The sequence below is a fragment of the Scyliorhinus canicula genome, chromosome 5, assembly GCF_902713615.1.
Source record: "Scyliorhinus canicula chromosome 5, sScyCan1.1, whole genome shotgun sequence".
Taxonomy (NCBI): Eukaryota; Metazoa; Chordata; class Chondrichthyes; order Carcharhiniformes; family Scyliorhinidae; genus Scyliorhinus; species Scyliorhinus canicula.
Window position 1 is genome coordinate 59,019,639 of NC_052150.1, and position 12,435 is coordinate 59,032,073.

General features: G+C 46.0%; 1 protein-coding gene across 2 annotated transcripts in view; it reads right to left on the reverse strand.

Annotated features, from left to right (window-relative positions):
* The window catches only part of myo10 (myosin X), a 508,428-nt gene that overhangs the window by 188,811 nt on the left and 307,182 nt on the right, over positions 1–12,435 (reverse strand). For both annotated transcript variants that reach the window (XM_038797136.1, XM_038797137.1), the window contains one exon: positions 5,114–5,238. In XM_038797136.1, coding sequence (XP_038653064.1) covers positions 5,114–5,238 — 125 coding nt within the window. The remainder of the gene's footprint in view (positions 1–5,113; positions 5,239–12,435) is intronic.

Sequence of the window (12,435 nt, forward strand, 5' to 3'; positions counted from 1 at the left end):
CCCCCCCCCCCAAGTCAAGCTCCAGCTTAACATCTGCTCGCCCCCCACTGTGCTTCCGAGAGTCAGCTGACCCATGCTGACTTGATAGCGCCCGCTCCTGGCACCAAGCAGTCCGGCTCCCCATTGTTCTCTCCCCTCTCCCCACACTTGGACAAACATATTAAAAGCATCACATTCCCCAGTAAACAAACATCAGAAAAAAAAAGTGAAGAAACAGCTACTTTAGAAAAAGAAAACACCCAAAAACAGAACCAAACCCAAACACCATCCCCCCCCCTAACCATCTCCATGCAAGACAAATTATCTTTAGCCGTCCAAACAGTCCCTTATTATAAATGACACTGCTTATACTTATACAGCCCAGCACAACAAATCACCACCATAGTACTCTCCAAGGCTTCAGTATATTTTAATTTGCCTCCAGCCTCTTTTCTTTCATAAAAGTCCATACTTCATCTGGTGTTTCAAAGTAGAAGTGCCGTTCCTCATATGTGACCCACAGATGGGCTGGGTACAGCATCCCAAACTTCACCCCCTTCTTAAAGAGGGCCGTTTTTGCCCGATTAAACCCAGCTCGCCTCTTGGCCAAATTCACGCCCAGGTCCTGATAAATGCGCAGCTCACACTTGCTGCTCCGTTCCTTCTCCCACTTCCTGCTACGTTCCTTCTTGGCGCACCGCAGAACGTGTTCCTTGTCCAGGAATCGGGGAAAGCGTACCACCATTGCCCTCGGCGGCTCGTTCGCTCGGGGCTTCTTCGCGAGGGCTCTGTGCACTTTATCCACTTCCAGGGGCCGAGGGAACACTCAGCCCCCATCAACTTCTCCAACATGTCCGTCACATAAGCCCTCTCATCCGATCCCTCACTGCCTTCAGGGAGGTCGACAATTCTAAGATTTTGCCTCCTGGACCTGTTCTCCAGGTCTTCCAGCTTCTCCTGCATTCTTTTCTGGTGGTCATTCATCATCTCCACCTTGGTCTCCAGCACGATTATATACTCCTTGTGCTCGGACACCTTTTTTTCCAACTCCTGGATCGCTCTCCCGTGGGTCTCTTGATTCTGCACAACTTGATCAAAACACCTTTAATCGGGTCCAGTGTGTCCTTCTTCAGCTTGGCAAAGCAATCTTCAAAAGAAAACTCCATCAGCTGCTCCGTCGACAACTGTGCCGTCTCCCTTGCTCTCCCCTATGCTTTCCCGCATTGTCGGCTCTGCTTGCGCCTCCCTTATAGGACTTTGTCTTCTCATATGGTCACTTCTGGTCCAATTCTCCATACACCGGAGGGGGATTTCTCCTTACTGTCTCACTCTTCACCAATTCATCCAATAAAATCCGGGAAAAATGGGGGAAAAGTTTCAAAAGTCCGTCACAGGCATTGCTGTCAAATGTGCGACCTACTCTTCCATGGCCGCCACCAGAAGTCTGATTTTCAATCTTTGTTAATGTCCAGTAAGAACTTTTACAACACCAGGTTAAAATCCAACATGTTTGTTTCAAATCACAAGCTTGTGATTTGAAACAAAGCTGTTGGACTTTAAACTGGTGTTGCAAGACTTCTTACTGTGCTCACCCCAGTCCAATGTCGGCATCGCCGCATCTTTGTTAATGTCGGGCAGCACGGTGGCGCAGTGGGTTAGAACTGAAGCCTTGCGGCGCCGAGGTCCCAGGTTCGATCCCGACTCTGTGTCACTCTCCGTGTGGAGTTTGCACATTCTCCCCGTGTTTACGTGTGTTTCGCCCCCACAACCCAAAAGATGTGTAAGCTAGGTGGATTGGCCACACTAAATTGCCCCTTAATTGGAAAAAAATTAATTGGGTACTCTAAATTTAAAAAAAAATTTAAAAAGAAAAATCTTTGTTAATGTCGACCGTTTAATAAACAAAATATTCTCAACTGGTGCTGCTGGACCGATTTGACGACGCAACTTGGTGAAGTTATTGCAGAAATGTTTTGCGGATTGTGTCTGTCTTCTGTTGCCTCTTTTGCTTCTGTGTTCTGAAGCACACAGAAAGGAAGTAAGATGACCCACTACCAGTGCTGGAGAGAAGGGGTGGCAGACCAATTCGACAAGCCTTGAAGGAATCCTTTTGCAGATTGTTGACTGTTCAATGTCCACAAGCAGTGTGTTTGTTATTGTACTGTTGATTGTTTAATGTTTCATTCCTGGAGGCCATGTGGTGGTCTGGTGCCAGCTCTCTTGCTTCTGTGGCTTGGGGCAAAGGGAAAGGTGGCAGTAAGATGACCTACTATCAGTGATAGCGAAGGGGAAGGGATGCTCTTTCGCTCTTCTGCCGTGCTCTGCATCGATGTGACTTTCCGGTGTTTTGTTAAGCGACCCTCGAGCAACTTTCCACTGATGCGAGGTTACTGCTGAAGCTGCGGGAGGGGAAGAGAGTATTGTACTGTTGACTGTGTAATGTTTACTGCTTGAAAGCAGTGTGTTTGTCTGCTATAGGCCCTTTTGCTTCTGTGGCCTGGAGTACGGAGCCTACTGCCCATGCCGGAGAGGTGGAAGGAGTGGTATCTCCCTCTTCTGCTGTGACATTCTCCGGTGTATTGTTCTGCTTTACCCAAGCGACTTTCCACTGATGCGAGTTTACTGCTGGGAGCTGAGAGAGCAGGAGACAGCAGCAGGGTGAGTCAGATGCTGGTGACCTCATTGTACTGTTGATAGGTTTAACGCGTATTTGGTTTTCTTTGTATAAATGCAGTGTTGTAGCTTTGTATTTGTACCAATATTCTGCCGTGAAAAGATGTTTGTGTGTGTATGGCACTGTGCCTCTTCCTTGCCGTTTAATGGTTGAACATAAGAACATCAGAACTAGGAGCAGGTGTAGGCCATTTGGCCCTTCGAACCTGCTCCGCCAGTCAATGAAATCATGGCTGATCTTTTGTGGACTCAGCTCCACTTTCCCACTCAAACACCATAACCCTTTATTCCTCAAAAAACTATCTTTATCTTGAAAACATTTAATGAAGGAGCCTCAACTACTTCACCAGGCAAGGAATTCCATAGATTCACAACCCTTTGGTGAAGAGGTTCCTCCAAAACTCAGTCCTTGATCTATTTCCCCTTATTTTGAGGCTATGCCCCCTGGTTCTGCTTTCATCTGCCAGTGGAAACAACCTGCCCGCATCTATCCTATCTATTGCCGTCATAATTTTATATGTTTCTATAAGATCCCCCCGCATCCCTCTAAATTAAAACAAGGACAGTCGACTCAACCTCTCCTCGTAATCCCCTCAACTCTGGGATTAACCTAGTGAATCTCCTCTGCTCACCCTCCAGCACCAGTAAATCCTCTCTCAGGTAAGACCATAAACTTAACACAATACTCCAGGTGTGGTCTCACTAACAGCGTATACAGTTGCAGCATAACCTCCCTAGTCTTAAACTCCATCCCTCTAGCAATGAAGGACAAAACTCCATTTGCCTTCTTAATCACCTGTTGCACCTGTAAACAAACTTTTTGCGACTCATGCACTAGGACACCCAGGTCCCTCTGCACAGCTTCATGTTTTAATATTTTATCATTTAAATAATAATCCCTTTTGCTGTTATTCCTACCAAAATGGATAACCTCACATTTGTCAACATTGTATTCCATCTGCCAGATCCGAGACCATTCACTTAAACTATCACTTGGTGTGATATATGGACTGTTAAGTAGTTTGTTTCTATCTTTTTCTATAAAGGTATTGTTGACCATTTAATAAACAAAATATTCTGAAGTGGAGCTGCAGGGTGTGTTTGCTGATTGCACAGGCCGGTAGCTGCAAGTGTCTGAAGGTTGTGTATTTCCTGCTGCCTCTTGTGCTTTTGTGGCCTGGAGTAAGGAAAAGGGAGGATGCAAGTTGACCTGCTGCCAGTGCTGGAGAGGGGTGCTCTTTCACTCTTGTGGTTGAGGCGCAAGTCTGGCGAATCAGACGGCGAGACAGCAGTAACGTGAGATGTTCTTTTGGGCTAATTTCAGACACTAAGTTCTGCTAAATATGGACTGCTAGGGGCGGCACGGTGGCACAGTGGTTAGTACTTCTGCCTCATGGTGCTGCGGACCCGGGTTCGATCTCAGCCCCGAGTCACTGTCTGTGTGGAGTTTGCACATTCTCCCCGTGTCTCCGTGGGTGTCAACCCCACCACCTAATGATGTGCATGGCAGTGGAGTGGCCATGCAAAATTGCCCCTTGATTGGCAAAAAAATGGACTGCGATCGTGCCGATGAGGCCATCAAAAAACCCCCACCGATCGTACCCAAAATGACACTTCAAAATGTTTCCTTTAAATCGTACCTGATGAATGATTTCAAAAGGAAATTGGATAGGCACTGGAGGGAAATAAACTTTGAAAACAGCAGATCCCATTATTATTCCACATGCGCACACATCTAAATTTCCACAACTTCCATAGGAATAGTGTGTTTGCAGGGCCTGTGACAATAGGATCCTTTTATATTGGTCTCAAATCACATGTGAACTGTCCTGCCAATTTCTGACCTTTGCTGATGGTTAACCTTTGTTGGTGGACTTACAATAAACATAATTAAATCAATCCTTTCATCATTTGAAAATATCAATTACGATCTTCCACAACACTCATCTTTCAAGCTTTTGATCCAGAAGGAAGTGTACTTGGAATACAGGTATCTCTTTTTTAAAGCACATGCTTTCATTTTAACACAGTTGGTAAATTAGGAAAGATCCACAAAAAGCGCTGCCTCCATTTATATTTCAGGGTGATTACTGCGCACAACACGACCTCAGGGTGGCACGGTAGCCGTGGTTAGCACTGTAGTTTCACAGCGCCACAGACCCGGGTTAGATTCCTGGCTTGGGTCAGTCTGTGCGGAGTCTGCACGTTCTCCCAGTGTCTGCATGGGTTTCCTCCGGGTGCTCCGGTTTCCTCCCACAAGTCCTGAAAGACGTGCTTGTTAGGTGAATTGGACATTCCGAATTCTCCCTCAGTGCACCCAAACAGGCCCCGGAATGTGGCGACTAGAGGATTTTCACAGTAACTTTATTGCAGTGTTAATGCAAGCCTACTTGCGACACTAAAAATATTATTATAATAAAAAAAACCAATATGCTATAATCTTGAATTACAAAAAAAATACCTTGCACAGAAGTTACTGAACTGCCTCCTGACTGGGAATCCAGCTCGTCGTATTTTCACAGTTTCCAACATTCCTGAATATCTCAGCTGATTTAGTACAACTGTTTGGTCGAATTGATCTGGCATCTTAATGGAGAGAAAGTGAGAACAGAGGATTAGCATATTTAGCAGCAGAGATAGCACAGTAATGCTAACAGCAATAGGAAATGACAAATGTGCATCATTCTCCTGTCATTTGAAGTCCATCAGCCAGTAAAGCCTTTTTACTTCCTCAGCCAACCACAGTATGAAGGACAGTATATGGTCTTGAAATTAGATAACATTTCATTGTACTTGTATATAAAGACACAAGACCATAAGACATAGGAGCAGAATTAGGCCACTTGGCCCATCGAGTCTGCTCCACCATTCAATCATGGCTGATATTTTTCTCATCCTCATTTCCTGCCTTCTCCCCACAACCCCTGATCCCCTTATTAATCAATAACCTAGCTATCTCTGTCTGAAAGACACTCTGATTTGCCCTTCACAGCCTTCTGCGGCAAAGAGTTCCACAGATTCACGACCCTCTGGCTGAAAAAAATTCCTCCTCATCTCTGTTTTAAAGGATCGTCCCTTTAATCTGGGATGGTGTCCTCTGGTTCTAGTTTTTCCGACAAGTGGAAATATCCTCTCCACATCCACTCTATCCAGGCCTCGCAGTATCTTGTACGTTTCAATAAGATCTCCCCTCATCCTTCTAAACTCCAACGAGTACAGACCCAGAGTTCTCAAACGTTCCTTATTTGACAAGTTCTTAAATCCAGGGATCATTCTTGTGAACCTCCTCTGGACCCTTTCCAAGGCCAGCACATCTTTCCTTAGATATGGGGCCCAAAACTGCTCACAATACTCCAAATGGGGTCTGACCAGAGCCTTATACAGCCTCAGAAGTACATCCCTGGTCTTGTATTGTAGCCCTCTTGACATGAATGCTAACATTGCATTTGCCTTCTTAACTGCCGACTGAACCTGCACATTAACCTTAAGAGAATCGTGAACAACGTCTCCCAAGTCCCTTTGTGCTTCTGCTTTCCGAAGCATTTCCCAATTTAGAAAATAGTCTATGCCTACATTCCTCCTTCCAAAGTGCATAACCTCATACTTTTCCACATTATATTTAATTTGCCACTTCATGCCTCACTCTCCTAGCTTGTCCAAGTCCTTATGCAGCCCCCTTGTTTCCTCAATACTACCTGTCCCTCTATTGATCTTTGCATCATCTGCAAAATTAGCAACAGTGCCTTCAGTACCTTCTTCCAGATCATTAATGCATATTGTAAAATGTTGTGGTCCCAGCACAGACCCTTGAGGCACACCACTAGTCACCGGCTGCCATCCTGAAAAAAAACCCTTTATTCCCACTCTCTGTCTTCTGCCAGTCAGCATGGGCTTTTAAATTATTCAACAGTCTCCTATGTGGCACATTGTCAAAGGCCTTCTGGAAATCTAAATAAATCACGTCCACGGATTCTCCTTTGTCTAACTTGCTTGTTACCTCCTAAAAGAACTTGAACAGATTTGTCAGACACGACCTCCCTTTGACAAAGCCGTGCTGACTCGGTCCTATTTTACCATGCACTTCCAAGTGCTTCGCGATCTCACCTTTAATAACAGACTTTAAAATCTTACCAATGACCGAAGTCAGGCTAACCGGCCTATAATTTCCAGTCTTCTCCCTCCCTCCCTTCTTAAACAGGGGTGTTACATTAGCCATTTTCAAGTCCTCTGGGAACCTTCCTGCCTCAAACGATTCCTGAAAAATATCACTAATGCCTCCACAGTTTCCTCAGCTTTCTCTTTCAGGACCCTTAGTGTAGTCCATCTGGTCCAGGTGACTAATCCACCTTCAGAACTTTCAGTTTCCCCAGAACCTTCTCCTTAGTAACTGCAGTCACCTCTGCCCCCTGGTTCTCCTGGAGCTCTAACATCCCACTGGTGTCTTCCACCGTGAAGACTGATGCAAAGTAACTATTCAGTTTGTCTGCCATTTCTTTGTTTCCTATTATTACTTCTCCGGCCACATTTTCTCGTGGTCCAATGTCTATTTTTGCCTCTCTCTTACCTTTTATATATTGAAAACATTACTTCCTATCTTTGGTATGTTGCCTCCCAGGTGCAAGGGTAAGTGATGTCTCGGATCGTGTTTTTCGGGTCCTTAAGGGGGAAGGGGAGCAGCCCCAAGTCGTAGTCCACATTGGCACTAACGACATAGGTAGGAAAGGGGACAAGGATGTCAGGCAGGCCTTTAGGGAGCTAGGATGGAAGCTCAGAGTGAGAACAAACAGAGTTGTTATCTCTGGGTTGTTGCCCGTGCCACGTGATAGTGAGGAATAGGGAGAGAGAGCAATTAAACACGTGGCTACAGGGATGGTGCAGGCGGGAGGGATTCAGATTTCTGGATAACTGGGGCTCTTTCTGGGGAAGGTGGGACCTCTATAGACAGGATGGTCTACATCTGAACCTAAGGGGCACCAATATCCTGGGGGGGGGGGGGGGGGGAGAGATTTGTTAGTACTCTTTGGGGGGGTTTAAACTAATTCAGCAGGGGCATGGGAACCTGGATTGTAGTTTTGGGGTACGGGAGATTGAGAGTAGAGAGGTCAGGAGCACAGATTTGACTTCGCAGGAGGGCGCCAGTGTTCAGGTCGGTGGTTTGAAGTGTGTCTATTTCAATGCCAGGAGTATACGAAATAAGGTAGGGGAACTGGCAGCATGGGTTGGTACCTGGGACTTCGATGTTGTGGCCATTTCAGAGACATGGATAGAGCAGGGACAGGAATGGTTGTTGCAGGTTCCGGGGTTTAGGTGTTTTAGTAAGGTCAGAGAAGGGGGCAAAAGAGGGGGAGGTGTGGCGCTGCTAGTCAAGGACAGTATTACGGTGGCAGAAAGGATGCAAGATGGGGACTCTTCTTCCGAGGTAGTATGGGCTGAGGTTAGAAACAGGAAAGGAGAGGTCACACTGCTGGGAGTTTTCTATAGGCCACCTAATAGTTCTAGAGATGTAGAGGAAAGGATGGCGAAGATGATTCTGGAAAAGAGCGAAAGTAACAGGGTAGTTGTTATGGGAGACTTTAACTTTCCTAATATTGACTGGAAAATATATAGTTCGAGTACATTGGATGGGTCGTTCTTTGTACAATGTGTGCAGGAGGGTTTTCTGACACAATATGTTGACAGGCCAACAAGAGGTGAGGCCACATTGGATTTGGTTTTGGGTAATGAAGCAGGACAGGTGTTAGATCTGGAGGTAGGTGAACACTTTGGAGACAGTGACCACAATTCGGTGACCTTTACATTAGTGATGGAAAGGGATAAGTATACCCCGCAGGCCAAGAGTTATAGCTGGGGGAAGGGCAATTATGATGCCATTAGACATGACTTAGGATGTGTAGGTTGGAGAAGTAGGCTGCAAGGGTTGGGCACACTGGATATGTGGAGTTTGTTCAAGGAACAGCTATTGCGTGTTCTTGATCAGTACGTACCAGTCAGACAGGGAGGAAAGGGTAAAGCGAGGGAACCGTGATTTACCAAAGAAGTGGAATCTCTTGTTAAGAGGAAAAAGGAGGCCTATGTGAAGATGAGGCGTGAAGTTTCAGTTGGGGCGCTTGATAGTTACAGGGAAGCGAGGAAGGATCTAAAGAGAGAGCTAAGACGAGCAAGGAGGGGATATGAGAAGTCTTTGGCAGGTGGGATCAAGGAAAACCCAAAAGCTTTCTATAGGTATGTCAGGAATAAAAGAATGACTGGAGTAAGAGTTGGGCCAGTCAAGGACAGTGGTGGGAAGTTGTGTGTGGAGGCGGAGGAGATAAGCGAGATACTAAATGAATACTTTTCGTCAGTATTCACTCAGGAAAAAGATAATATTGTGGAGGAGAATGCTGAGACCCAGGCTATTAGAATAGATGGCATTGAGGTGCGTAGGGAAGAAGTGTTGGCAATTCTGGACAAGGTGAAAATAGATAAGTCTAATCTATGCAACATCGGGCCTGATGGGATTTATCCTAGGATTCTCTGGGAAGCCAGGGAAGAGATTGCTGAGCCTTTGGCTTTGATTTTTATGTCATCATTGGCTACAGGAATAGTGCCAGAGGACTGGAGGATAGCAAATGTGGTCCCTTTGTTCAAGAAGGGGAGTAGAGATAACCCAGGTAACTATAGGCCGGTGAGCCTAACGCCTGTGGTGGGTAAAGTCTTGGAGAGGATTATAAAAGATACGATTTATAATCATCTAGATAGGAATAATATGATTAGGGATAGTCAGCATGGTTTTGAGATGGGTAGGTCATGCCTCACAAACCTTATCGAGTTCTTTGAGAAGGTGACTGAACAGGTAGACGAGGGTAGAGCAGTTGATGTGGTGTATATGGATTTCAGTAAAGCGTTTGGATAAGGTTCCCCACGGTCGGCTATTGCAGAAAATACGGAGGCTGGGGATTGAGGGTGATTTAGAGATCTGGATCAGAAATTGGCTAGTTGAAAGAAGACAGAGAGTGGTGGTTGATGGGAAATGTTCAGAATGGAGTTCAGTTACGAGTGGCGTACCACAAGGATCTGTTCTGGGGCCGATGCTGTTTGTCATTTTTATAAATGACAGAGGAGGGCGCAGAAGGATGGGTGAGTAAATTTGCAGACGACACTAAAGTCGGTGGAGTTGTAGACAGTGCGGAAGGATGTTGCAGGTTACAGAGGGACATAGATAAGCTGCAGAGCTGGGCTGAGAGGTGGCAAATGGAGTTTAATGTGGAGAAGTGTGAAGTGATTCACTTTGGAAAGAATAACAGGAATGCGGATTATTTGGCTAATGGTAAAATTCTTGGTAGTGTGGATGAGCAGAGGGATCTCGGTGTCCATGTACATAGATCCCTGAAAGTTGCCACCCAGGTTGATAAGGTTGTGAAAAAGGCCTATGGTGTGTTGGCCTTTATTGGTAGAGGGATTGAGTTCCGGAGCCATGAGGTCATGTTGCAGTTGTACAAAACTCAAGTACGGCCGCATTTGGAGTATTGCGTACAGTTCTGGTCGCCTCATTATAGGAAGGACGTGGAAGCTTTTGAACGGGTGCAGAGGAGATTTACCAGGATGTTGCCTGGTATGGAGGGAAAATCTTATGAGGAAAGGCTGATGGACTTGAGGTTGTTTTCGTTAGAGAGAAGAAGGTTAAGAGGTGACTTAATAGAGGCACACAAAATGATCAGAGGGTTAGATAGGGTGGACAACGAGAGCCTTCTCCCATGGATGGAGGTGGCTAGCACGAGGGGACATAGCCTTAAATTGAGGGGTAATAGATATAGGACAGAGGTCAGAGGTGGGTTTTTTACGCAAAGAGTGGCGAGGCCGTGGAATGCCCTACCTGCAACAGTAGTGAACTCGCCAACATTGAGGGCATTTAAAAGTTTATTGGATAAGCATATGGATGATCAGGGCATAGTGTAGGTTAGATGGCCTTTAGTTTTTTCCATGTCGGTGCAACATTGAGGGCCGAAGGGCCTGCACTGCGCTTTATCGTTCTATGTTCTATCTTCCTTTATATTACTAGCTAGCTTGCACTCGTACTTCATCTTCTCCCCACATTGCTTTTTTAGTTGTTCTCTGCTCGCTTTTAAAGGCTTTCCAATCCTCTGGTTTCCCACTAATCCTTGTCACTTTGTATGTTTTTTCCTTAGCCTTTATGCTCTCCTTGACATCCCTCATCAGCCAGGGATGCCTTGTCCTCCCCTTAGCATGTTTCCTTCTCCTCGGGGTGAATTTCTGTTGAGCGTCCCTAATAACCCCCCAAAACCCCTGCCATTGCTGTTCCACTGTCTTCCCTGCTAGGCTCCTTCTCCAATCAACTCTGGCCAGCTCCACCCTCACGTCTTTGTAGTTACCCTTATTTAATTGTAATACTGTTACATCTGATTGCATCTTCTTGCTCTCAAACTGCAGGGTAAATTCTATCATATTGTGGTCACTGCTCCCTAAGGGTTTCTTCACCTTAAGTTCCCTAATCAAGTCTGCCTCATTATACATGACCAAATCCAGAATTGCCTGTTCCCTAGCAGGATCTGTCACAAGCTGCTCCAAAAAATCATCTCTTAGACATTCCACAAATTCCATTTCTTTGGATCCACTACCAACCTGATTTCCCCAGTCCACCTGCATATTGAAGTCTCCCATGATTATTGTACTATTGCCGTTTTTAAATGCCTCTTCTATCTCCGGATTTATTTTCTGCCCCACATCCTGACTACTGATAGGTGGCCTGTACATAACTCCCTTAAGGGTCTTTTTACCTTTGCGATTCCTCAACTCTACCCACACAGATTCTATGCCTTCTGATCCTATATCGCTCCTTGCTATCGATTTAACTTTATTCCTTGCTAACAATGCAACCCGCCCCCTTTGCCCATCTGCCTGTTCTTTTGATCGGACATGTATCCATGGATATTTAGATCCCAGCCCTCATCCCTTGCAGCCACGTCTCTGTGATGCCCACATCGTCGTACCGGCCAATTTCAATATGCGCAACACGCTCGTTTACCTTGTTCCGTACACTGCGTGCATTTAGGTACAGCACCCCCAATCCTGCATTGACCACCTCCCTTTCCACACTCTCCTCAGTCACTGTACCCTGTACTGTGGCCCTTTTTGATTTTTGGCTATGGCTTCTCTGCATTACACTTTCTTCCTTACTGCTTTTTGTTTCTGGCCTCGTTTTACTTCCCTCCGACTTCCTACCTTGGATCCCACCCCCCTGCCACATTAGTTTAAAGTTTAAACCCTCCCCAACAGCTCTCGCAAACACCCCCCCCCCCCCCTCCCCCCCCCCCCCCCCCCCCCCCCCCAGGACATTGGTTCCAGTCCTGTCCAGGTGCAGACTGTCAGGTTTGTACTGGTCCCACCTCCCTCAGAACCGGTTCCAATGCCCCAGGAATTTGAATCCCTCCCTCTTGCACTCTCTCTCAAGCCATGCATTCATCCTATCTATCCTGACATTCCATAAAGGAGGGGATTAGAATGTTTCTGCATTTCCAAATTCTTCAGCACGACGTTACTTGGTTTCAATCAGAATTTAGTGTTTTGTAAAGATGCTAAAAGTAAATTCAAGGGCGGCATGTGGCACAGTGGTTAGCACTGGGACTGTGGGTTCGAATCCTGGCCCTGGGTCACTGCCTGTGTGGAATTTGCACATTCTCCTCATGTCTGCATGGGTTTCACCCCCACAACCCAAAAGATGTGCAGGTTAGGTGGATTGCCACGCTAAATTGCCCCTTAATTGGGAAAAAAAAATAATTAGGTACT